The 27,817-nt window shown below is 39.4% G+C and overlaps 1 protein-coding gene across 3 annotated transcripts; it reads right to left on the bottom strand.

Annotated features, from left to right (window-relative positions):
• Positions 1–2: 2 nt before the first annotated feature.
• ergic1 (endoplasmic reticulum-golgi intermediate compartment 1) lies at positions 3–27,817 on the bottom strand. 3 transcript variants are annotated; one of them, XM_061686033.1, is made up of 10 exons: positions 27,696–27,817; positions 18,065–18,126; positions 14,568–14,640; positions 13,348–13,402; positions 10,784–10,948; positions 8,783–8,887; positions 8,620–8,680; positions 5,779–5,879; positions 4,542–4,664; positions 3–2,993 (listed from the first exon to the last, which is right to left on the bottom strand). In XM_061686033.1, the coding sequence occupies exons 1-10, from the start codon at positions 27,713–27,715 to the stop codon at positions 2,886–2,888; spliced, it is 873 nt and encodes a 290-aa protein (XP_061542017.1). In that variant the 5' UTR covers positions 27,716–27,817; the 3' UTR covers positions 3–2,885. The 3 variants fall into 3 exon arrangements, with proteins under 3 accessions (XP_061542017.1, XP_061542018.1, XP_061542016.1); XM_061686032.1 differs by having other exon boundaries at positions 7–2,993; positions 10,784–10,908; positions 13,308–13,402; XM_061686034.1 differs by lacking the exon at positions 18,065–18,126 and having other exon boundaries at positions 6–2,993; positions 10,784–10,908; positions 13,308–13,402; positions 27,696–27,789.

The raw sequence follows: 27,817 nt of genomic DNA, 5'->3' as shown, positions 1-27,817 counted from the left end.
CATTTCCAATGGTGTTAAAATGTGTAACTTTTTAACCAGCATCATACTTGTGTTTGTACGTCTTCGGCAACACAACACGGACACACAACGTTTCAGCTTCTGAGCTTTTATTATGAAATGAACCAACATCTTGTCTGCTTTCCAGACTATAAAAGTACCAATTTGTGAATTGGACCTGGAATGGTCATGTGGGTCGTGACCGAAAGAACACGATTCAGGATACAAGCGGCCGAAATGAGTTTCCGCCGCAGGGTGTCCGGGCTTTCCCTTAGAGATATGGTGAGAAGCTCGGTCATCCGGGAGGATCTCAGAGTAGAACCGGTGCCCCTCCACATTGAGAGGAGCCAGATGAGGTGGCTGGGGCATCTGATTCGGATGCCTCCCGGACGCCTCCCTGGTGAGGTGTTTCGGGCACGTCCCACCGGGAGGTGACCCCGGGGACGACCAAGGACACGCTGGAGAGACTATGTCTTTCGGCTTGCCTGGGGACGCCTCGGGATCCCCCCGGAAGAGTCTGGGCGTCCCTGCTAAAGCTACTGCTCCCGCGACCTGACCTCGGCTAAGCGGTAGAAAATGGATGGATGGATGGACCAGGAATCAAGTTGTCTCTTTCAAGAAACTAACAAAAGGTTTTTGTTATTTTTTTCCCTAAATGTCAAAAATAAATAGATCATTTAATCAACAATCTTAGTCAATGACAGTAACTTCATTGGCACCTTTATCAAATACAAGAATAGAATAAAAAATGAAACGGGTGACCTCAGAGTGTTTTTGTAACATAGGAAGTGATCTGTCAACAAAAAAAAGCAAGTAGGACAATACTTGGTTTGCTTGGGGGACAGGCAAAAAAAATAATAATTATGAAGGAGAAGTGTGCCCACACAGTAATGGGGGGTAAAAAAGCAGTAAAATTAAAATGGGGCGGGGGAGAGTGTCATCGTTAACAGCTTTGTGCCAAAATTCTCACATGATCATAAATACAACAGACAAGCCGTTTCTCTAGCTGTGGAGTCTTTCCATATCTTCATGGGAAAAAAAGTCACGTTAAAAACATGGTTAACTCATTAACAAAGGCCATTTTTTCACCAAAATTGTCCTCATGTTAATGGACAATTAATTTGACTCCCGTAAAATCTGAGTTTTTTGTAGTATTGCGACTTTACATTAGCATTATATTTATACTTTTTAAAAAATTGTTCTTGAGGTTTAACGACCTTTCCAGGAAGAGACTTAATATTGCAAGAATACGGCATTCTTATAGTGGAGATTTTTTTCTTTTCATCCATCCATCCATTTTCTGTACCGCTTAGTGTGGCCACAAATAAAAGGAAAAACAAAATCAAAAAGAATGTCTGGCAACATTAACATCATGACATGTTATCAAAATTGGGCAAAAAAAAAAAAAGATAAAATGAACATTGAAATGGCAATGATGAGTTGGTAAAATGGTCAAAAAAAGGGGGCATTGGGTGAACGCTGTGTGTGTGTGGGTGTGTGTGTGTGAGGGGGATAAACTCCACATTTACTGTGAAGTACAGCATACCCTGCATATTCGTAATTTGCAAATTCACCTATCAGCTGATTTCTTTTTCTTTTTTTTCCTATTCTCCGTTATTTGCTGAAAAACTTACATAGCTACAGTTTTTGTGCTTAGGCCAAACATGTGTAAAAGTATTGCTTTAGTAGCATGTTTGTGCCGAAAGAACTACATTAAAGTAAGGTGAGGAGTTTTAATATTCAGGCCATAGCCCTGTTTAATAGAAAGTATTCATTCATTTTTCATACCGCTTATACTCACTAGGGTCACGGGCGTGGTGGAGCTTATTGTTTTCCATAATCCTGTGAAAACTACTTATGTAATGCAAATAGGGGTTCACTTGTACAGCGCTTTTCTACCTTCAAGGTACTCCAAACACTTTAACCAGGGCTCCTCATTCACCTACTGATGACACAGCATCAGGAGCACCCGGGGGTTCAGTATTTTGCTCAAGGACACTTGGACATGGTCACAGGGGGCTCAGGATTGAACCTACAACCTTTGAGATAGGAGAAGACCAAGACAGAATCCTATTCGTCAATGTCAAGGTGCTATGGTGGAGGGAGTCCGACTCCATGGAATATATCCCAAAAGTCAAACATGCTAAACTTTTCATTTGGCATTGTATGGCTCCTCTGATGCACAATCGTTGATTGTGGATTATATCACGTGACAAGGAGTTTTTTGTTTTTTTTTTGTCGTTCCCGACACAATATGTCAGGCCCGATCTGGGAAATCGTCCACTGTAATGTGCTTTGTAGTTACGAGTGTGGTCACGGCCTGAATTAAAATCTTATCGCAAAACAACTGCAAACCGTTTTTAGAAGGGCATCAATTACTCGCAGATTTCTGATTCCCTGTGAATAATACAGCTTTTATGGCAGCCACTAAACATGAGGATGATTGTGGAAAAATCTAAAATCACATTTTAGAGTGACTGTATAGACCGCCATACTGTTTACCAATGAGTTTGGTTTGGAAAAAAAACAAAACAAAACAACAATGAAAATGTAATATATAAAAAATGTACCTAATGAAAAAGACGCACTAAATGTTTCTGTACCTCCCTTGGCTGATCCCTGCCACACTAAAGTTGGCCAGAGGAAGCAGACGTGATAGTCAACATTCACACGTCACCAGAGAACACGGAGCATGGAGGCAGTATTGCTAACCGAGATGGGAGCCAGTAGCCGGACCGTTCTGTGCTTTGTGCCCCTTCACTGGTCACAGTGATACATTCTCTACAAAGAAGCAGGATTGGATTTAGTTAACAGGCTGCTTTGTACTTATAAATAAAACATGGAGGGGTGTGGATAGGTGTGGGGATGGGTCGGTGGCAAGTTCAGTCCTAGGACATTTTTCCAATCTGGATCTTCTTCCAGGCCTCTGATGCGGTGAATATGCACGAATCAATGATCCCTGCAACTGTAAAAGTCCCTCCAACGATGGCACAGATCTGCAAACAACGTGACACATGACATACAATCTGTCAGCATCGAAATGCTTGTGACTGGCCAACTATCTGTTAGGTGCATGCAAGGTTAAGGGGGGATGCAAGCAAAGAGCCTCATACTTGATTCACAATCTTAAGGAATGACTCACACAAGTACACTGAGAACATAGTCAGCTTGCCTTTAAGTTCCCTGAAGTCACCACAAACCCAAAACAACACAAAGGGCCAATTAGGGTGGAACTCATCATCTAAAAGACCAATTTAGCCTTGACCACACTGTCAGTAAGCAGGAGAGAAGAAAGTCCTAGTGACACAATACAAATATAGTGAACAGCCAAAACATGAAGAAAAAGACTTGTTGCCGGTTTAAAGCAAACAAAAGACATCACAAGAATTAGAGATACTGTTGTGTTCATGCTTTACACACAGGGAAAATATGTACATTTCTTTCAAAATGAATGAAAACATGCATTCCATTGGACAGAAACAAAATTTTAATAAATAACTTTGTTGCCCATCGAAAAGAATCAGAGAAAAAAAAAAAAAGATGAGTTTTTACGGAAAACACAAAAAAAAGATTTATCTTGTTACAGATAATTTCATTGGTGAAAGGTTACAAAGATATTAATATTATATCATGGTTTTCATTGAAAGTCACACATTTGGTGTGACAGAGGTAAAACTTTTAATTTATTTAAATTTAAAATTAATTCAGTAATATACTTCATTGGTCAGCAATGATTTAAAAATCAAACCCCAAATTGATAACATGCTTTTAACAAAATTCAATTTTATTTATATAGTATTTTAAGGACAACAGTAGCTGAAACTGCTGGAGATAAATGCATACAAAAATACAAATGAACAATAATTTCAATTGATTAATTTAATACAATGACAAAAACAATGGCAGTCTCAAACTGTGTTAAAAGCCAAGCAATCTAAATGGTTTTTGAAGCAAGCTTTAAAACTTGAGGGGGTAACTAGCTATATTTTTTTCAAATTTAATAAACCATGTTTTATAATAAACAGCGATGAAAGAATGTTTTAAAAATGATAAAATAATATATGTTCTTCATTGGACAACCGCTACTAACGGTGTTTTAAAAATGCATAAATAACATTACACAGCATTGATAAGTACAATTTAAAAAAAAGAAATAAATAAATGGCATGCTTTTCATCTGTCAAGGTTATGTAAAATGATTCATTTCAAGCAACTTGACATTGGATGAAAGTGCAGAAACGTAGCACAACAGAAATTTGCATCAAATCTGTGTGCTTCTTATGCCTCTTGAGGCACACTGCTGATCACGACGATCAAGTTGAAACAGCAAATGCTGAGATTTGATTTATATTTGAAATTTGTATGTACATAATAAACAAACTGCACATAAATATATTAAATCAACGAAGGAAAGAACGTTCCGCTCTTTACCACCTAAATGTCCACTGTCTCCCCATGACCATATCATTTACAGACAGAAAATGTAAATAAAGTGACTTTTGGATGAGTTTTCTAATATTAAAGCCACAGTAGAGTTCACTCACACTGGTAATGAACCGGTAAAGGGGCTGCCTCCTCTCTGTGTACTTGACTGTGATTGGACTGAGGTCGTATCGGAACCAGATGGCCGGTATGATCCTGCCTGTGTGGCTATACGCAACATATTCCTGCGAAAAGAATGTGTGTTACATATAAAGATGCTGTGGGAGACGCGCTTTAAATGAACAATGTCATACAGTTCTGCCAATGATGAGTAATTGCATCCTTGTCTGGAGGACTTTATGAGTCAGAACAGTATCAAGTCACTCGCGATTCATTCAGAATTAATCTTAGTTCAAATCAGATGCAGGAATTGTGTGTGTGTTTCGGTTAGCTCATAAGAGAACAACTAACCTCTGGGATACAATTTCAACACATTTTGCAAACATTTCTTGTTCAATGCAGTGTTTAGCCCAAACCGCAGTTCTCAGAACTGTGTGCAATGAAACCAAGCCAGTCGCTGGGGACAGGGGCCGAATAGCGAAAATCAGCTAACATTTGACACCTACTCCAAATGGGGTTGGAAATTGCGTGTTGATGTCACAAGATGGCAGCAAAGCACCTCAAACAAAGAGGATCATAAAGTACCAACATACCTGCATGTAGCATGTACACTATCATGAACCCATTTCCATTAACTGCATTCGGTAGTTAAATTATTCAACACAAAAAAAAAAAAAAAACACGTTCACATTAGCTAGCTAAGCATACTAGCCTACATAACATGCTACCAAAAACTGACTCGACATCACATCTCGGCAAACAAATAGGGGCCCTAGCTCTTTACACTGACAGTGTTAAGTCATTAAACTCACTTTTTACCATTCACACACAATAAAAAAGTAAATGTTTGGGAATACAGGCAATTTGTAACATCAAAGTAGACGACACAGGCTACAAAGTAGCGGCAGAGGGAGTGAAGCTGAAACATACTTTCACTTGTTATGGTGTGGAAGGTGCATTCAAGGACCGCCAACAAAACACATCTCAAACGGAGATGAAAAAACACTATCAATGAATTCAATGTAACAACAATCCCAAGTAATACTTTTCTTGCTTTGGCCAGAGCACAAAAACAGCAAATAGAGGAAAGGTTAAAAAAAAATGTTTTTTTTTTGTTTTTTTTAAATGCTAATTTGTGTACAGCGAACCATAAATGTATGCACTTTCTTAACATTGTTTTCAGACATAGAAAGCAATGAAACAAGAACTTCAGAAGAATAGAGGGGAGGACAACAGCACCTTGTTGGCCACCGTGTACTGGTAGGAGAACCTCTGTTTGCCTGACAGATCTTCATAAACTGTTGGCACGATCTTCAGGATGTAGTCATGTGATGCCAGAGCTGCAAGGAAAATAATATTTTTTAATTATATTTCATAGAAATTCATTTTCCACAGACTAATCTTTGCTGATGAAGTGCTCTTGGTTATTTACAATGAACCCCCGCTACGTCACAGTTCATCATTCGCATTCTTTTTTTTTAACAGTATACAGGCAAATCTGTTGCGTGCCTTCAGTGTATTGTGTGTAGAGTAATTAACAGCAAAAAGAGGAGGCAGAGAAGGTCCCCAACGGAGTCGCAGTAATAGTCATTGTTCCCACAGGGCAGACGGAATATATGCATGTAAGTATTGTTATACGATGTTTGTATCTGTTGCAGCTATGTCTGTGTTACAGTAGCAATTATTTATCAGATTTATAATTACTGTCACATCTATGCTCATTTTTGTAATCCCTTCTATGGCATTTCCCATTATAAATTAGGATTAAGCTACTAGACTTTCATTAGAATAAATTATATGGTTTGGTTGAACATTTTGGCATTTAAATATACAATGTTTAATTGTCTTTAATTTTATGCTACATTTTACAGTTAACTTTCAATCAAATTCAATCAAGATTTTTTGATATAGTGCTTTTCATACATAAAAATGCAACCCAAAGTGCTTCACCGAGATAAAAACAGGCAATCAAAATAGCAGGAAATATACAAAAACCCACCCCTGGCATCCCCACATATAAATACAAACGCACCCTTACAAAAATACATACCGGCACGTACACACACACAACACCTATTGACCAATAGTATAGAGATGTGGCAAGACACTGACGATCCTTGGCGAGACAGACAACCTGTAGGAGCCATCAACACCGAGAGGTGCCACAGCCCGCAACCACAGGGGAAGCTGCAGAAGGACATCCCCATGGGCAGACCGAATACACCTCCCAGTGTGGAGGCTCCCACGAGGAGCTCACACTGGCACTAAACTTAAGACTAAAAGACAATAAGACAGGATGAAAACGGAAGGACAATAGGAGATACAATAACATAGGTTAAATGAATAAATACAGAAATGAATACGCAAATTAGTAGATAAATAACTGTCTAAATAAATTATTAAAACATGAAAACCAAACCAAATAGGTGAGTCTTGAGCCTCCCTTGAAAAGCATCAAGTCTCTGCGTTCCTGGTGCCCTCTGGCAGGGCTAATGCAAAGGTGCGGGCCATAATGCTGAATGCAGCCTCTCCATAGGCTTTGTTCCAGTTTTTGAAATAATTAAAAGGCTGGTGCCAAAGGACTACATGGCCCGTGACAGTTGATATGATAAAAGCTAACCAGATATGATGTCCCAAGACAATTAAGAAATTTAAAAACTAGTAAAAGAACCTTAAAATCGATGCTGAAACACACGGGGAGCCAATGCAGTTTAATGTTTAAAACAGGTGGTCTTCGTCAGCACATGAGTATTCTAGTTCTAAAGTAGTTGTAGAATGGAGATTTTCTTTTTGGGAAAACCAGAGAGCAGCACAATGCGGCAGTCGAAAGGACAGGAGATGAAAACATGCATCAGCACCTTCGTGTTACTGCAGTGTACTCTGTAACTGGAACTGAGAGTGACAAATATCTTGAAGCTTCTTTTTTGGCATACTATGTGAGCAAGAACAGGCACCCAAGAAAACTTTGTTATAACAGTTTGTTTTAATAAGTTCAGATGTTTTTTTCCCCCCCACAAGTTCAAGTGTGTGGGAGGGGTAAAACGATACTGTATAAAACTTTTTTGTAGGGTCTCTCGATATTGCAGATTTTTTACTATCTGGGTCTGAAACCTATAACACGCAATAAGGGGATTCACTATATTATTATTCTTTCAACAAATCAGTCACTTTTTTTGGGTGTCTCTACATGCCTCAAAACTCACCAATTATTGCAATTGTGGTTAAAAGGTATGTGTTTTAGGGGTCTTTTTGCCTCCAACACCTGTTTTAAGACACAAGATTGGATGGCTATGTCTATAGTAACATAAAAAGGACAAATGATAATATTTTAAGGACCCATGCTCAAAGTTGAACAGGAAGGTCTACGCAATAGATGGGCAACGCTAAATTGTAATGCTTATTTTGGCTATGCTACGTATCGTGGATGGAGCATCCAGTCAAAAGTTTGATAATTTCGAGGATTTGTCATTCATTGCGCCTTAGAGCTGTAATTGGTATCAAAAACAAGGAAATGGGAAAAGCTGGTAAGAAAAATCTTAATCAAAAGGACTAGGGTTTGCTTTAAAATATATCATTACATTTTAAAATACTATAATTTAGCAGGGGTCAAAAGGGTTTTACAAATGTGGTGTACTGCGGCCAATTTAAAACAAGTATTTAAAGTTTTCACGATTTTGTCTTAAAATTAAAGAAAAAACAAAACAAGATTTGATGTATGAGTAGACCTTGCGTTTTAATTTAAAAGGTTTCACAAAAATATAATATTTGTCATTGAGTTATTAACCACATGGAGAATCTCCATTTTCAGGTGCTCAAAAACATTTTGACAAAATGACAACTGTAAAAATAAACACTGTCGTTGTGTCAACACTGCATATTTGGACCCGTCAGTATGTTGTCCTATCACTGTGAGGGGAGCACAACGAGAGCTGTTTCCGTTCTTCCTGATGTTTTCTGTGATTTAGTTGCATCAGATTTGCATTCAATCTGCCAGTGTTCCATCTCGCTGAACAGTGCAATCACACGCGCATACAGTGCAATCACACGTGAGGAAGAGAAGTGCAGGGTGCAATTACATACGATTAGATGCCAGCTTGTCTGCTCCTCCTAAAGCATTGAAGGCACCTTGAACTTTTTGTACCTGCGGTACATACAGAGATGGGATGAGTTTTTCGGTTTGAATTTCATGCTTTATTTTTAACGTATCGTGTTGTTCATGTCTGATCAGTGTGTAATTCACAACCTGAAGCTTCTCTCCAAATGACAGCTTGTGGATTGTGTGAGTCATGTCAGGACTTTGGGGCTGGGCTGTGGCACCGTGTGTGGACACGTGGAAGTTTCCTGGCACCTGATCACACATGCACAAATACAGTATGCAAATAGTGTCAATAGTCTACATGTGTCAACAAAATTAATCACAACACATATAGACTTGATGACCATAAAATTCAGTACAACTACCTGCAATAAACAGTTCTGATTGACACCGTCATAGAGTGACAATACTATGGGTTTATTATTGTGGTTGTAGTTTGCAATGGTTTAAAACAGAATTTTATAATACCATAATTTCTCGTGTATATTGCACACCCATGTATAATACGCACCCCCAAAGTTTACCTCAAAATTCTGGAAAACCCTTCTACCGATGTATAATGCATTTATACAATGCATGATTTTGCTTCTACCCCTATGATCAAAACGAAGTATTATCTGTATTTTGTTAGTTTTTTTTTTCCAAAGAATTATTCTGAAGTTAAGTACTTTATTTGAACACGTAATCCTTTTTGTAATTTACTTGCTCTTTTTTTGATCAGCCCTACTTTTATTTAGTAAATTAGAAAACACACAGTTGTGCTGATATGTTTGATTATCCAAGGTCGGGTCGCGGGGAAGTAGCTTTAGCAGGGACGCCCAAACTTCCCTCTCCACAGCCACTTCAGCCGGGTCTTAAAAAAATAATATTTCACAAATTGTGCCAGGGTATGTAAACTTATGAGCACAACTGTACATATATGCAGTCATACGTACCCCTGTCAAATTGGAATGAAAGGGTAGGCTACACCTTTTTTATAACCACTAGGTGGCGGTGGTATTTTGGAATGAAAGTGTACAGCTTTTTCATAACCACTAGATGGCGGCATACATTTTTAAAATGTGAAAGTTTTTTTTCCCATTTGCCCCTATACCGATGTATAATGCGCACGGGTGCCTTTTGATAATTTTGGGGGTGAAAAAATTTGCATTATACACGAGAAATTACAGCAATTGTTTTTTTCTTCATATTTTGTCCTCCTCCCCTAGTACCTAATGGGGCTCACCAAAATACAGTATTAGAAACATCTCTCAGTACTGTACTATACAGTGCAGTTGTACAACACCGCAAACTACACAAACACAAAGTTTGTCAAACAATTGAAACTAATGTAAAGCACTCTAATCAACTATACATATATAACATTTGAAATGCCTGTAAGCAGCATGGTGGCCAAGTGGTTAGCATGTCAGCTTCACAAACCTCAGGGTTCGGGATTCTGTTTCGGCCTTCATATGCGGCTTGTGCATTTTCTCCCTGTGGTTGAGTAGGTTTTCCATCCTCTTCCTCCCGCATTCCAAAAACATGCATTTTAGGTTCATTAAAGGCTCCAAATTGTGCCTCAGTGCAAGTTAAAATGGTTACTTTGTCTATATCTGCCCTGCGATTGGCTGACGACCAGCCCAGCGTGTACCCAGCCTCTCACCTGAAGTCAGTTAGGAGAGGCTCCTATTCACCTGCGACCCTAATGACGATAAGTTGCATTAAAAATGGATGGATAAATATGGCTGTTTTGAGAAAGGCTATTAATTAGGTTGGACAATGATTGTTATTATTATTTTTTCTAAAATGTATTAAATAATGAGAAGATTGACTTCAGCTCCAAATTGGGGTACGGTTTGAATCGTTTTGTAAATTGATAATCCTTATATTATACAGGTGAACCTAATGTTGTGACAGTAAAATGTACCTGTGTTTAGCAAATATCGGTAATTTATTGGATCGGAAACAATGTTTTTCACTTACCTTGAGAGCATCATGCCCGCTGACACATTCACAATTATTCCATGAGCGAACGTGTTAAATGTCCAACTGCTGGGTTAATGATTGTAAGGCTTGTGGAGAAACTGACGCATGAGACTGTTGCAGAATAAGATGGGCTTCGAAGTACTCTAGAAGTGTGTGCATGGTTTCATAGTGAGACATTACTTTGTTGATGGCGAATTCTCCTTCGAAACGGCAACCAGCTCCATGGTTGAGGGCAAGCTTCATAGAGTTGTCAATGTGGCCGACCTCATGGCGGCCCATCTCATCTTGGATGTCCAAACCCACCACTGGAAGAGGACAAACAAACAAAGGTGGTGCAGCGTCAGACTGAAACAAAAGTTTCCAAATTCTTAGTTTGTTACTAAGGGTTAAAAACTAAATCAATGCATAACAGTATACTAGTATATCATAACACAAGAAACTAAAAGCACTGAATCAAATTCATGTGGTATTTTATGACGAAATGTGGTACAAATGATGTTAGACATACAGCATATAGTGTAGTAAAGCAGACCTGGGCAAAGTATGGTAAATGAAGTGTTCTTTAGCATGAATTTAAGCTTTAAAGAGTATTCTTCTAAGCCAAAGTCAGTGGCTTTATTTCATTACCTACCGAAGACAAAAGTTAAAGCAGCCAGACCCACAAACCAGCAGCAGGTTAGGGTGGTTGTGAACTAAGCCTGGCAACGCATCTCCAAGGGAGGAAACTCATTAGTAGTAACAATAATGGTCAGATTTACAATTTTGACACTTGTCCAATTAACTTTGAGCCCCTGAAAATAAAGGTACTCCACATAAAACGTCTGGGATTCCTAAATCTTGAACATTATATTTTTGGGGAAGTCTACACTTCAATTACATCTTGATTTTAACATCCATCCATCCATTTTCTGAGGCGCTTATCCACACAAAGGTTGCGGGAGTGCTGGAGCCTATTCCAGCTATCAACAGGCAGTAGGCGGGGTACACCCTGAACTGGTTGCCAGCCAATCGCAGGGCACACATAAACAAACAACCATTCGCAGTCACATTCACACATCGGGGCAATTTAGAGACTTCAATTAACCTATCATGCATGTTTTTTTTTGGGGATGTGGGAGGAAACCGGAGTGCCCGGCAAAAACCCACGCAGGCACGGGGAGAACACGCAAACTCCACACAGGCGGGGCCGGGGATTGGCCCCAGAACTGTGAGGCAGACCCTCTAACCAGTCGTCAAATGTGCCGCCTGATGTTAACATATTTAACATTTATTGACAAATCAGCAAAATCATACTTTCAAATACGTTTGGACCTAACGGTATGTCTAAATATTACATGTGGACCCTACAGCCTGCCTGCATATAATGTATGAGAGAATTTCCGTCTGGCCAACCGTGCATTTCTAAAAACTAAACCTCAGGTGAGTCTCAAAACATTTAACCCATAAATGTTCACACGAAATTCACTGATGGTGTAGTGGTACATTTGACTGACTGGTGCGGGCGGCGTGAGTGCGATTCCCACTCAGTGATTGTATGATTCTCAGTGTGAATGGTTGTCTGCCGGCGACTGACTGGCAACCAGTGTAAAGTATAGTCCGCCATTTGTCCAAAGTCAGCTGGGATAAACTCCAGCACCCCGTGACCCTAAACAGGATTAGCTGTATTGAAAATGGATGGCTGGACGTTCATACTAACTAATAACAGTTAATATGCCCATTAAGAACATGTCTGAAGAACTGAAATGTCAAAAAGATCCCCTCACCAGTGGTTAAAATGGTCTTTTGAGTGATTCAATTTCTCCATACAAAATATTTTCCACTATACGTAACTCATACTAAAGTTGGCCCATATGGCGAGTGAGTCTCTGTTTGTGTTTTTCCGTCGTCACTAGCCACTACTCATGTACCACCCCCCCAGGCGGGTGTGTGTTGGCACACTTGCAGTGGCCTATTTTCAGCGCCTGGCTATGTTTTGACTGTGAGCGTAAGCTTTGCATGCCGTCTGTATGACCTTTGACATTGGAGACGTGTTGGACACCCATTTACTGAGTTTTCTTAATACGATCTCAAAATATGGTACTACTTAACTATATTTGTAATTGACCTTTTACGAAGCCTGGAAAATATACATTATAACCTCTCAGGCAAAAGAAGCAGACGATAGATTCATTCAATAAGTTCAGAAAGTTCAAGCTAACAAAACTGCTTGATTCTTCTTGCAAAAAAAAATAAAACACCATGAACACAATCCTCAGGATTTCAGTCTGGCTTTTGTTTGGTGTGTCATGAGTGATCTTGTCATAACACAAGGTCAACAGCTGTTTTCCTGCTTGCCAAAAACCTCTTTTATAGCAATCTGGACCCAATTTTTCATTTTCTTTCATTTAAGTCACCATTTTGCAAGTCTGTGGGCTTGAGTCTTGTAGTTGCTTGTTTGATTTGTGGCAGGCAACATAGTTTGTCAGGGCTTTTATGAGGAGAGAAAATAAAGAGACTGCTCTTCGTCCTGACACCGCCAATGGGGGACAAATCAAACAGGCGCAGGTGAAGATTTGGGGAAGGGGAAGCATGCCAAAACACAGGCCTCAATGAAAGAGCATGGCAAAGATAAGGACTGTGTGAAATAGACAGCATGCAAGCGTAAGGCATAGAAATGGTGTGTGTGGGGGGGTTGTGTGTATATGTATATTGTGTTTATACTCACAATCACAGTGTAAGTTTGGCAAACTGATGTTTAAACTCACTTCTATCTTCCCACCACTGTCTTTATCTGGATCATCCACATACAGTTCATTTACACTGGGAATTGAAGAAGACAGACAGCGTTATCGTCAAATTTAGGGCTGGACAATTATGGCCAAAATAATAATCACGAATATTTTGATCAACATTGTAATCGTGATTATTAATCACAATTATGCCACGTATTAGGGAAGAATTTATTTTCATTGCACTACTTTTTAACAAGCAATATGGAACAGTTTTCAGTTCAAAATGATTTTTTAAAATAAGAACAAATGATAGATAATAAAAAAATAAATGTACTCAAAAATTTCTACTTTAGCAAGGGCTAACTGAATAAATGTGATATTACAAAATGCAATCATGATTGCGACTTAATGGAAGCAAATCACGTTAATACATAGAATGCAATAACATTAGGTTGAAAGCACCGACTTTTCAGTTGAAAATCCACATCATCAATATAGTGGGCTTGTCAAGAACGGTTCGTCTCTGTTGTTCTGCTTGACCATTGGTCAGTCGTGGACGGTCACAAACTGCAAAGAACTCGACAGTTGTGATTTCCCTCTATCTACTCCTAACGTTTCTTCATTGAAGTCTGGGCAGCCTAAAAGTTTAAGTCAAAGCAGCCGCTACAATGATTGTTAATTGTGACTTACTGTGAAACGACGCCTCTCGGCCAACGTGCTGAGAGGGCTAATTGGACATCGATGCCATTTTTGGCTTTTGTTTCGAAGTTGGCACCAGAGCGCCGTGGTGGAGCTTAATGAAGCCTTGACCAGGCGTTCGCGCCCTGGTGGCTGGCTGACTAGGTTGCAGGCACTGCTGCAAATGAAGTACTTTTTATATGCAGCAGCAGTGCCCAGATTTTAAATGTAAAAAATTGCCGACAATCAGGCTCATTAATCGTGGCAGCTAAAATCACAATCACTGTCCATGCCAGTCTAATGTCTGTGCTGTCACACCCCACTTCATGACTTGCCTAACTACGCATCACCTGGGGGCTGATGCACGCAGAGCAAAGCCAATTTCCTGTGACAAAATAGACTCCAATCATTGGCTCTGATGACGCAAAGCATCAAAATGTGGGCATTGGTGATGACATTCCGGTCTGCGGGCTTTGTACAAGTGTCACAACAAAGTGGCAAGTGTGTCAAGGGGTGTTGCAGCCCTTCAGGACGTTACAACATATAATTTAGGAAACCGAGGCCGTGCTACCTACATTTCAGTGGCTATGAATCCTGTCAGCTCCGAGAGGAAGAGGAAGAGTATGACGACGCAGCAGAGGATGGAAACTGCAGGCAGAGGGGAAGCAGAGTGTAAACGAATACCTTTGCTTCAACCACACACACGAACAGTGCATGACATATGGCACTTCTCACATATAAATTTCAATTGACATCACTAATTTTGAGGGATGATGCAAACCAAATGAGTTGGTCTGCTCCACAGAGGAGCAGAGGATGAGTTGCAGTGCTGACATTAATTAAGTCACTGAGGCTATAAAGAGTCTCCCTTAAAAGCAGTTTCAGCTAAAAGGTGGTGGTAAGGCTTGCTGTTATACTGTTTTTAGACACCCTCCTCCAATAATTGAATATTAAACACTATCACACCATGGCGCCAAGAAGTGGGTGAGCTCATTCAGTCCGGCAAAACACCCTTCTTTACATTTTCTGAGACAAAGTAAACGCTTATGTCTCACAAATTCCCCCTGAAACATTTTTCTTTTACAATGGAACCTCTCAAGTCGCACAAAACATTGGCATTCAAACAGGTGTCATACTGTAGTTACATAAATAGTGGCCAGGGGCATTTCTTGATTATTATTATTGGTGGTGGTGGTAGTAGTAGTAGTATTCAAGTGGTCAACACATCTGGCAACAAATTAAACACTGTCTGTTAGGTTGGATTTACACTGCAACTTTTTGCTCTCGAATGGCACAATTAGAATGAGTCATGCAGCGTTAAAAAAAAATTAAAAAAACATCTTCAGATTCGAATTAGGCTTCTTTCAAATGTGAATAAAAATCTGATATGCATCGGATATCTGCCGACGCAAGTGCAAACGCATAGCTCAGATATACCTGGTCAATGTGGGGTGTACCCCACCTCTCGACCACAGTTAGCTGGGATAGGCTCCAGCATGACCGCGACCCTTGTGAGGATATGCGGTACAGAAAATGGATTGATTGATGGACAACAGTACATGCAATTTAGGCAACTGCGCATGCACATCGTTCCATGCGTTCCATTTGTGTTAACACAGCTATATTCGATGTGTCACCTAAAAGAGTTTAAAACTCAGAAATCCAGCCTTAGAAAGAGGCCACTTTTGCATTATGCTTTCAAATTAAGACTGAGTGTATTATTATTATTTTTTTTTTTTTTTTTTACATTCTAGACTTGCCCAACTTATTTTTCTTGCATACAGTAAAAATGTTAAAATGTTACTTAAAAATACCTGAATAGTCGTCAAAGGTTTTAAAATAAAGATAGAAATACAAATATGATTCAAAGACTATTATTTTCTATTGGAAAAAAATAAAAGTGTTCATTTGATAAGCAGAACTAATCATCCTAGTGCTGGTATAAAGTACTAAATAAATAGGGAAGGAACGGACGCATTTGCGCAACCAGTTCTCACCCGGTCAGACCGCTATGGTGAGAAGCTTTGGCCAGAACGCTCTCATTGAGCAGGTGAGGCATGTTTACGTGGCAACTGTCTCCAAGGATGACAGTCACATGACCTTGAGGTTGGCAGGGCGTCACACTCAAACTTGTGGCTGTTGGAGGATCTACTTTGGTTAATGTTTAACTGCCAAACAACACTTTCGTAATGACACACGAGTCAGCAATTCAGCTGGAAGCGAAGACTCGAAGAGTTTTACTTCCTGAGGTTACTGGAGGGGAGGAGGAAAAAGTACTGTACAGCTGGAAACAGTGACAAGCAGAGCAATATAATATGAGCTCATCCTTCCTAGCTTCATGCATGAGATCACAGAGGGTGAAAATGTACATTAACAAGGTCTCACAGTCTGACGCCATGTTGTGGCACTTTTGTAAACAGACACACCTTTGTACAGTTGCAGTGCCTGAGGCCCATTTTAAACACCAAACTAGAACAATGAGAGTTTTCTATCAGCTCAGGCAGGCCTAACAAATATTACATGACACGGGGGTGGGGGCGACCTCCGGAAAAAACACTGTGGTTAAAAACGGCCGTATTGTTAAAGCAAATACCACATCCCAAAGGAATGTGGCGCTAAAGCAGACCAACTACCATTGTCGGGGTCAAATATTTGGCCTTTTGTGATGTGAAAGGGGCTGTTTGTAGTTCCCTATGAGGCCAGTCAGCCCGATATCCACAACAACACGGTGGCCTCTACGACCAGACAGTGGATGGCGACAGGAAGGGTGGTAACTGGGCGCAGGAACTACTTTGCATCCTTTTCGACTTAGGTGGGAAACGGACATCTTTAAGCAGCTTCATTCTCCTTCCTGTCATCCAGGAAGGTGTTTTAATTATGTCACTGGGTCTGCGGGAGACTGGCCTTTTGTTCTACAGACCGCTTTCATCAGGTGACTGACACAAGAAGATGACTGAGGGGCCCAAAATGTGTCATGGGATTTCTGAACTGGTGAAAATTTAAAATGATTAGATGATGACTTACTGGTGTCAAACATCATGTGGGCGGAAAAGCATTCAGAATCTAAGTGCCTGAGGCCATCATTAACATCGTTGTCATACTAGTTAACTAAAAAGGAACAACCTCACATGTATTGACTCAGCTACGACATGATTCTAGGCTTGAAGGGACTTGAATTAAAGCATTGTGCTTTAATTATTGCTCTTTAATAAGACTAATTACTGAACTAGTGCTGTAAAACCAAGCTAAACGGATGCAAAAATACACCCAAAAATCTAGTTTTAGGCTACGTTAACACCAGCAACAGCTCGTAAATCAACAAAAAGCTTATATGCTGGATATAGTTTTGAGGACGTTGTCAAAACAATCCCTGTTTTCAATCTTGGGGAGAAAACAAAAACACAATAAAATATGAATGTCAGGCCAGTAGTTGGCAATGTCACTTCCTATGCTCCGAGGTCTTTCCAAAGAGAAGAGACAATAAAGGAAAGAAAAGAATACCATTCATCGTGTACATGTTGGTTTAGTTTAGGTTAGTGCTATAGTAGTACATGTACATTTTACTGGAGAAGTGCTATGAGCACAAATGCTACAACAGGACTGTGGTTATAGCATTGTTGTTTTGACTCGTTCATACTTGTCAATGTTCTTTTTTTCATGAATGTTTTCAATAAGTGTGATTTTCATAATACAGTGGAACATCAATAAAACGGACCCCAATAGAACAGATATCGGATAAAACGCACCGTCGGGACTAAACAATGTGTCCAAAAATAGTTTCTATTTGTCACTTAAACTGCCATTGACAAAGCCGCTGTTGTTTACATGCAAACTCCACACAAGCGAGGCCGGATTTGAACCGGATCCTCAGAACTGTGAGACAAATGTGCTAACTGGTCGTCCCCCGTGACGCCCACTTAGTTGTTTTTAAAGTTACATTTCATTCAGTAAACCTGCATACAAATTAACAATGAACCCATTGGCTGACACCTCTCCAGGAGACAACTGTTTTCACAAGAAAGAAGCATTTAACCAAAAGCATAATTAAACAAACTTCATTGTTTGCACTCACTGAAAGCGCCTGTGTATGTGGGCTGGGTGAGATCTTTTGGCACTTTCCTGTAGATATCGAACCTGAGAAGAGAAAGTGAGAAAAGGGGTAGAAGGAGGGGTGTAGAAAAAATATTGAAACAGTAAACACTACATGAGAATGGGAAGAACATTTTGTACCCGTTGGGCTGTGCAATATTACAGTGGATTGCTGGAATGTTAGCACTGGAACGCCGCCATTACTTATACAGGCCCAGACAGCCTGCTGCAACACACACCCAGCTGTTTGCACTATATTTCTGACCTGACCTCAACACAGAGCCCTAACACATAACATTTACACAAGAAAGCACAAGACCAACAAAAACAAAGTCATGATAAGACCATGACACTTTGACCAAACCAATGACAGCATCAGGATATAGCCACTGTGATAAAATGCGTTGAAAGACAATTAGCTACAAATAGCTAGCTGAACAGTTGGAAAAGGAAAATGACCTGCCCAAAATTTAAAGCCATTGTTTTGATGGTTTTTTTTTTTAGTTAACAAGATTACACCAATAAAAATACATAATCAAATTCCATGAAATTCTGTGGAGAAGAGACATGTTGATGCACCCAATAATGCTAATCAGTAAAAACAAAACAAAACAACAAAAAAACTAAAAAAATGGGAATAGCGTACCTCATTCTCACCACTATTAGCTATTGATGTAGCAGAACTAATCTAAAACACATGGACAAAATTGTTGGTATCCTTCTGTTAATGCAGGAAAAACCCACAGTGGTCACAGAAATAACTTGAATCTGATAAACGTAGTAATAAATACAAATATGATGACAATTAACCAATTAAAATCAGACACTGCTTTTAAATTACAATTCAACAGCATTAGTTTTAAAAACAAACTCATGAAACAGTCTTTTAGGTTTAAAAAGTAACAAGCTAATTTTTTTAACTCTAAGGAGTAGAAAGTACAGATGATATTTGTGTTGAAAAAAAGGAGGGGGGAGTAAAAGTATGTAAGTCGCCAGAAAATTAAATACTCAATTACAGGTACCTGAAAAATCCACTTGAGTCCAGTAACACAGTACAAGTATTTTGCTACTTCCCACCACTGGCACAAAGAAAGGAAAAACACTGATGTAGTTAACTTTGCCTGTGGTTAGTAATATGTCAACAAGTGGTCTTGTAGATTTGACAAAAGAATGAGCAAGAACTAATTTTAGCTAAACTACGCATGAGACTATCAGTCCACATTTAACTCATTTATTGACTTTGATGAATTTGAATAATACTACTACTCACGTGGTTTAACAAAATATTCGGTATGTCTTGAGTAATGAAGAATGCACTTATTTTGCATGGAAATAGATGGACCCAATGAAACCGAGCGGACCTCTTATCATTGGAAGTCTGTGGCATAACTCAAAGATTAGAGATTTATATAATCTATACACTTGGGGAAGGGGGGGGTTGACAACATCAAGTAGAATTATCTGTGTAGCATCAAACTTCATAGTTGCACACAATAGCTTTATATAAATAGGTGCATCGTGAGTTTCACCCCAATGCATCCAATAGTTCCTGAGAATGACAGTTACTAGTGAAATGACGTAATTCTATTACAAAATTCCTGTTTACATGGTAACCAATTTTCGATATTTTTAAAATTACATTGTGTTCATATATTATGTCGACGTTGGAATAGCTTAGCTTCATTATTTTCCTTTTGGGGGAAAAAAAAAAGTTGACAAATGCAAATACTTATGCTAATTAGAACCTTCAAATGAGCATCTTCGTAATAGGTTCCAAATCAAATTCAGCATGGGCAATTACAATAATGTGTGAATTTTTGTACAGATATGTTAAGAAATAATGAAGTCATATTGTTTTACTCTAATTTGAAGGCATTTTTTCACCACATTTTCTTTAGGCGAAGATCCCATTTTTTCCCGACACAAAGATCAATTTCTCCGGAACCCAATTTTCAATTTGCATTGTTGTACTCCACCAAAAACTAGTAGCCTTTTATGAACTGTACTTTGACCGTAATCCTTTGTCTTGATATCCAGACCACAAGCTTTCCACTTTGGTGGAGATCTGCTCTGCGCTCTCCCGAGGGCCATTCTATAATACTATTATTTAATGGCAATGCTAGTAACTTACAGGTGAGTACGTAATAATACTTAAGTGTCGATGATGCCACAGAGGACTATCCTCCATAATTAACCACCCCTACCTTAAAGTTGACCAATACCAGATAAAAAGACAAACAAAAATAATTTTATTATTGCAACAACTCATCATCATGCAGTGACTCCTCTAGCAATGTTATTTAAGCCTATTTGCGGAGTGAAGGGGAGGGAAAATGTGCAACATCAGAACTATTATGTTCATGAGCTCACGCATATGTCCTTTTTGGGCTGTGATACAGTTTTTCAAGCCAAACTGCACCACTGACAGCACAAAACCTCATGCACTCATTCCTCATCTCCTACCAAAACAGCGAAATCTGTTGACATTTCTTCCACCAAGAGCTGCCAGTGAAATCATGATGGCTGAGGCAATGTAGGGTGGGGGAGGAAGTGGGAGGAAGGTGCTTCCTGCCCAGCCTGGACTCTGTTACTTCACTTTGTTTTCCCTTCCCTTTTTATTTTTTTATTTTTTTTCTCTACGCATGCAGGGTCCAAGTGAGGTTCAGCCTCTCATTGAGGCCACTTCCACTGAGAACTTCCTGTACTCAACTCACATTAGAAGAGCAGACAGCATAGAAGATTGTGTGGGCTCAGTCAAGAAGGGGGAGAATACTCAAGGAATCCTCACACAATTCCTGAATGTTATAGCATTAAGGTAAATATTCCTCATTGTGCATGGATGCAGAAGGACAGGGCAGCCAGATCCCAAGTGCGGATCGTAAGAACTCTAAAGAGGGTCACAAACAAAGTTGGTGTTCAGTTGGGATGGGAATAAATCAATTTGTCGTAAAACTGCTAAGAATTAATTTGATTGTAAGGTTTTGAGTTATCGTGCTTTAAAGCAATTGGGGCATACTGGAGTGCACTACTTGGCTGCAACCAGCAGAGGCGCTGCTGATTCAATCTCAACTACATTGTGGACTTCAGAAAAAACAGAACATTAGTAGCTATGTTGAGCTACATCCTCAATATGGAAATTCCTTTGTGCAGAATAATTTTGCTGTGTACAACAATGGTTCAGAAAATTGAGAAAACATTCTCCCAAACATCCATCGATTTTCTGAGCCGCTTCTCCTCACAAGAGTCGCGGGAGTGCTGGAGCCTATCCCAGCTATCATCGGGCAGGAGGCGGGTACACCATGAACTGGTTGCCAGCCAATCGCAGGGCACATATAAACAAACAACCATACACACTCACATTTACACCTACGGGCAATTTAGAGTATTCAATTAACCTACCATGCATGTTTTTGGGACGTGGGAGGAAACCGGAGTGCCCGGAGAAAACATGCAGGCACGGGGAGAACATGCAAACTCCACACAGGCGGGGTCGGGGATTGAACCCCAGACCTCAGAACTGTGAGGCAGACGCTCTAATCTCCCAAACATTTAAAAAAAAAATTGCTGATTAATTGAAGTGAATTTTCCCTATAGTTGATCAAGGAAACTTTGTCACTTATTATTTGTGTAGAACTTATAAATACGCTGCAATTTTTAGCATTTTTATTATAAAGGGTGCTAAAATATCTGACTGAAAATATAATGCTTTTCACAGCACCAGGGATAGAGCAAAACGCACTGTTTCGCATTGATTGGTTGACAAGAGAACTGGAAGCCTTTTTTTCCTGTGTTACAACAAAATTAATTAAATGGTTTTAAAAACAAAACAGTGCAAGTCAAATGATTAAAAAGAATACTGCAATTACAATGGAAGGACGATTAAAATCCATGTTTCTTGTGACCACGCTGCACTGTGTGCCATGTCACTTTTATTGGTATACACTACACACCATCTCGCTGTTATGGTCGGATGTCACACTAATATTAGAGGCTGTGCTGCATTTATCTTATCCGGACTGTACTGTGGTCAATTAAACTGTACTTCTTGGCAAAATGTATTTTTCACAGTACAAAAACTCAATTTATTGAAAAACCAGACCAGCTGATGTACAGATGTGTTGTTACACAATTTATCTGTCTCGTGTGAGAATTTTCATAATGAGTCACGTGCCATGTGACAGACGCTGATGTTGCAATTACACATTTTTGGCAACAATGTGTCACATCACTCATTCTGCATACAAGTCTTATTATAGATCCATAAAGGCCATTCATCATGTAAGCAAAAAAGGATAAGAAAGTTGATGACAAACCAACAAAGGGTTAAAGTGACCCCACTTTGCATGTGTTCCAGCAAGACGTTTGTGTATGTTCTGCTGAAAACATAATGACTATGCTCAACAACAGTTACATTGTCTGTGGTCAACATTTTAACACCAGTGATTACTGTTGTCATGTATTCATTTTCAGAACAACATTTCTTTGTTGCCCCTCTTTCTTTTTCAGCACTTGCGCATCTCCACTTTTCATGACGCGATTAAGATCAGCTGTGCATTGTGTGTGTTCAGTACTCTCTTCAGGGAGATGACATCTTTGATACGCACATTCATTTCCTCTCCTGAGAACACTATGTAATCATGAATATTAATGTTGACTCAGAGAGGCCATCTTTGACGCTTGTAATATCCTGAATTGCGGTCAGCACGTTTACTTGGCTCCGTCACTTCTCTCTGCTCGCTCTCGTGTGCACGGGCTAAGTTGTGTTGTGATTAGTGAGGACATTGTGTACTGTCCACTCTCTGCTGACCCAAACAAATGAAAACACAGCGTTGCTTTTTAAAGAAGGAACATTATCAAATGGTTCATACGAAGAAAATGAAAAATGAGTCATTATGAGTCAGTTATTCACAAGTCCTTAATAAAAGTCCCCCCCACACACACACACACACACACACACACACATCTTGAGCAACACATTTGCCTAGGACTCAATGCACATATGATGCACCGATAAAAGAAACAATTAAAACACTGACTGGAGATCAGGACCTGACTCGTGTGACTGACTTTAGCTTAATATATTAGACTGAACAGAAAATTATTCCAAGAACATTTCAAAAGATGACTGAAGTTTAATCAGTCCTGTAAATAATTTCATTAAGGAGAAAAACAGAAACGTTGTGTATATCCAAAGCCACCACAATGTTGATTACTATACAAAATACTACTGAAATAAGGAGAGTCTTAGCAGTCAATTGGCATGGAAGATGAGCTATACCACACTGGCATTGAAAAGAAAGTTCATAATTTGAGAATCAACCATCCCATTGAAAATATATATTTTTTAAATAAATATTTTATTAATTGTTCATTAGCTTTGCACACAACCTAACTTAGCTACAGGAGCAGAGAAGACAGAAAGTTTCTCAAATATAGAAATGGGCAGGTTACATTAGGTTAGCTCAGAGCTTTTTGTGTGTTTTTAAAAAAGAAGAGCATACACAAATGATTGGCAAAAGTGGCTAATAATGGCTGACACAAATGGCAAGTCAGTAGTTGGCAAGGTACACTAATTAAACACCACCGAGTGACATTTGGTGTCAAGCCAATTTGTGTGAATGAATAAAGTGATGTGGTTCAAAGCATATATTTTTCAACGGTGAACGATTGATGTTTCCAGTTGCTCAGGTGTTGCCTTTTAGATTGATGGCTTAAATATTAGTGCTTGCTTTTGCCTTTGGGTTTCAACTGTGAAAACTGCATTTGCTGTTAAGCAAACATGAAGACCAGAGCGCTGTCTATGGGAGAAAAGCAAACCATTTTGAAGCTGAGAGAAGAGGGAGAATCGATCAGAGCTATTGCACAAACATTGGGCATAACAATTATAAATGCCCTGAAAAAGAAACTACTGGTGTACTGAGCAACAGACATTGAACAGGTCGACCAAGAGTATCAACAACAGTTGATGACAGAAACGTGAGAACTGTGAAGAAACCTCCAAAGACAACAGTGACATCACTGCCAACCTCCACAGGGCAGGGGTGAAGGTATCACAATCCACTGATCGAAGAAAACTTTGAGAGAAGGAAGATAGAGGCCATACCAAAAGATGCAAGCCACTCATCAGCAAAAAAGAATCGGAAGGCTAAAGAAGTACAGAGTTGAGCCACTAAAGTTTTGGAATGACGTTTTATGGACTGATTGAGACCAAGATTAACCTCTACCAAAGTGATGGAAAGGCCAAAGTATGGAGAAAGAAAGGATCTGCTTATGATCCATAGCACTCAAGCTTATCTGTGAAGCATGGTGGAGGTAATGTCATGGGTTGGGCTTGCATGGCTGCTTCTGGAAGAGGCTCACTAGTCATTATTGATGATGTAACTCAGGATGGTAGCAGCAGAATGAATTCTGAAGTCTACAAAATCATTTTGTCAGGCAATTTTCAGAAAAATGCATCCAAACTAATCGGGAGAAGCTGCATCACGCAACAATGACCCAAAACACAGACTTCATCAGGAAGGAAAAGTGGAAGGTCTTAGACTGGCCAAGTTAATTACCTGACCTTACCAATAGAGCATACATTTTACCTCCTGAAGGGGTGACTGAAGGGAGAGGCTGCAGTACCTGCCTGGAAACGCATTTCAAATGAAGAATGCAACAGTCTGGTGAAGTCAGTGGGTCGTAGGCTTGATGCAGTTATTACAAGTAAGGGTTATGCCACCAAATATTAAATGTTATTCACTTTAAGTTAATTTAATAATGTCTGTTTCAATACTTTTGCTCACTTGAAAAGTGGGTCGCTTCAAACAAAAGGTCCTCTGTCCTGAGTTGTTGAACACACATCGAGATGTAAATACCATGAAATAAAAGCTGGCGTTCTGAACTTTTGCCTCATATTCATCTTTTGATCTGAAACCTAAATGTCTTCAGTATACAACAAAAACAAAGGAATTGACCTTGCCATTCCAATACTTTTGGAGGGGACTGTATAAGGGACAATATTTTGTACACGTAGGGGTGGTTTAATACTAAAGAAAACTCCAGTTATCACACATTATTAAATGATGTCATCAAACTTTTGTTCATGTTCATGAGAAAGCACGTTTGATGCAGTTTGTGTAATCAGACATCCTGTGTGCCACATCATTCTGGGAAAATGTATGCTTGAAGTTGAACCTATGGTGCAATTGAGTAGTGTGAGGTGTGACACTGTGCTGAAACCTACGCTAGTCAATTGGTCAATGGAGTTCTGGCCGAGTGTTGTAATGCAAGTTTTGTACTCGTCTGTGAAACATTTAAACAGGATCTGACCATCTGATAACCCCCATAACACAACCACACTATCACAACCCAAAACTAAACACGAGATTGTTACATTGCCTAACAATACATGAGGCTGTACACGATCAGGATTTTTGGGGCCGATCAGAGAGTTTAAAAAGCCGATAACCGATCCGATCATAAGATGGAGGAATGTCTCCATTTAAATGACCTGTTCATTTAGTGTATATACTTGTGTACTTAATTGCTAAAAAATTTTTTTATTTACAATCAATAACGTATCTTTGTTCCTCTATTTATGCCAGTGCGGAATAGTGACAGACAGAACAAATGAATGGTCTTCTATTCGATGGCAGTAATTAACGTATTTTTGTTTGTTGGTGTGCCGTGAGATTTTTCAATTGTAAAATATGTTCCTTGCCTCCATAAGGTTCGAAATCACTGCTCTAGTCAAAGCGTGTATTCTAATCAGTCAGGTCAAACCAACATTACAACGTGACAGAAATAATGGGTGCTAACTTACTGTAATTAAATTACTCTATTTTTAATTAAATGACTTCACCCACACCGAAACCTTAGAGCATGATTCGACAAAACGGCAACATGTTTACGTCCAACCATTCGTGCTACCGCTAGCTTGCTAGGCTACATAACATTTTATTGCCTGCTTGTGAGCCATATCGTATTAAAAGTAAGCAAGCCTTAAACGAACGTCCTCTCTTGCCCTGAGCACCGGTGACCACCAACACACGTTTTCCCCCATTTTGTCCTTATAATACAGTTGAGCCAGCTCGCTCCCCTATTTTTGTCGTCGCCACGGTAACGAGTGTATCTGGTCGCATTTGAGTTAAAAAGATAAAGCCCAATGATCGTAAAAAACGAGATGCGGTGGTATCGGAATAAAAGATTTTATTGCAGTAGTCTGACATAGCACAATCGTGAAAGAGCAAATTTGTCTTGTAGTCTGATCCAGGCATTACGTGTTGTCCGTCCGTTTCAGACGTGTTGTCTGTCCCACACCGCCGACGTTTTTTTTTTTTTTTTTTTTTTTTTTAAATAACTTCATTGGCCGTCAGATATTTACAGTACTACGTCAAAAGATACGCGACAAGGCTAAAAATAAACTAGCCTTTGGATTCAAATATACTGTGCACGATGGCGACGCGGAGTTAATGTCTTTTGCGGAGCATTGATCGGATCGGCGAATTATGACATTAAAGCCGATCAGCATTAAATGCTCAATATTGGCCGATATCGATCAGCCGATAAAAATCAGTGTAAAGTCTACAATACACCTATGGTGACCGTCACAGTTATGAACTATGATGATCTTTAAAAATAATAATAAAATAATAATAAAAATTTGTAAAAAAGAATATAGCTATTACTGTATATTGGCTTTAAAGAAAACACATTATGGATTTCTTTTTCACAATTGAAAACAGTTACCAGGTGATTTAATAATAGTTTTTAAAAAATAATTAAAAAAATATCCATATTGCACTGTGGAAAATGGACCCCAGCCTCCATATCCATGGGGGTTAATTTACACTCTTACACCGGTTATCAGATGCAAACACTGGTAACATGGTTAGCTAGTGAGAATCTGTTTTAACAATGCAGCTCTGCTTACCTTAAGGCTTTCGCATGATAGTGCTTTTAAAAAAAAAAGTAAATAGTTCCATAATATGTTAACTTTCATAATTCAAAAAAGTCAGTCAAACTTAAGGAATGACTAGGGGTGCCTTGACAGAACACATTGCTGATGCTACCCTCTACTCTTATTAGTGACCACAGTGCTAGTTTATTGTGCCAGTACTGTACCCTGTATTGTTTTGATTGAAGGGTGTGCAACGTGCATTAATGACAGTTTCAACAGCTACTGTGAAGAGTCTGGTGGTCTGTTATCAGTGTAGAGGTTCTGCAATGGCAAAATACTGCTTTTTGCTGGGAAACTTTTAGGCTTTGAATTTAATTCACAACGCATCACTAGTACGCAGAATTAAATACGAACTAAATGCGAGCAACGTTAGCCTCTGCGTCCTGAGGCTAGTCCAATCCATTTTCTCTACGCCTAGTGAACCAAAAGGTGGTCGAGGAAACACACTTAAGGATGGAAAGCAGAAATGGGTATCTATAATAATAATAATAATTAAAAAAAAAAAAAAAAAAAAAGCAAACAATGTCACAATGAAGCCTAGTCATGCCAGATGTGACCACCGGAGGAACGTTGACTCTGTCGTTGCTCACCGTTCATTCTCTCAAGGAGCTCCAGGGATGCTAACTAAAGCCTCACATCCAAACCAAAATAGAAGCGGAAGCCGAGTACTCACCTCCTGACATCGAAAGGCATGATGCTTGCACAATCTCCGGGGGACAAACAACAGAAAGCGTAAGGGTCTTCTTAAAAGCTACCGGTTGCTCATCGGTAACCGGGGATGACGTCAGCTTAGGA

Source organism: Phycodurus eques, chromosome 9, assembly GCF_024500275.1.
Source record: "Phycodurus eques isolate BA_2022a chromosome 9, UOR_Pequ_1.1, whole genome shotgun sequence".
Lineage (NCBI taxonomy): Eukaryota > Metazoa > Chordata > Actinopteri > Syngnathiformes > Syngnathidae > Phycodurus > Phycodurus eques.
The sequence above is the reverse complement of the archived record's forward strand: the minus strand, read 5'-3'. Positions and strand labels throughout refer to the sequence as shown.

Coding starts and splice junctions, on each gene's coding strand:
- ergic1 (XM_061686033.1), bottom strand. CDS start 27,715: ATGCCTTTCGATGTCAGGAG. Junction 14,641..18,064: donor CACATACACAGGCGCTTTCA/GTGAGTGCAAAC, acceptor CTCTGCCTGCAG/TTTCCATCCTCTGCTGCGTC. Junction 8,681..8,782: donor CATTTGGAGAGAAGCTTCAG/GTTGTGAATTAC, acceptor TATGTACCGCAG/GTACAAAAAGTTCAAGGTGC.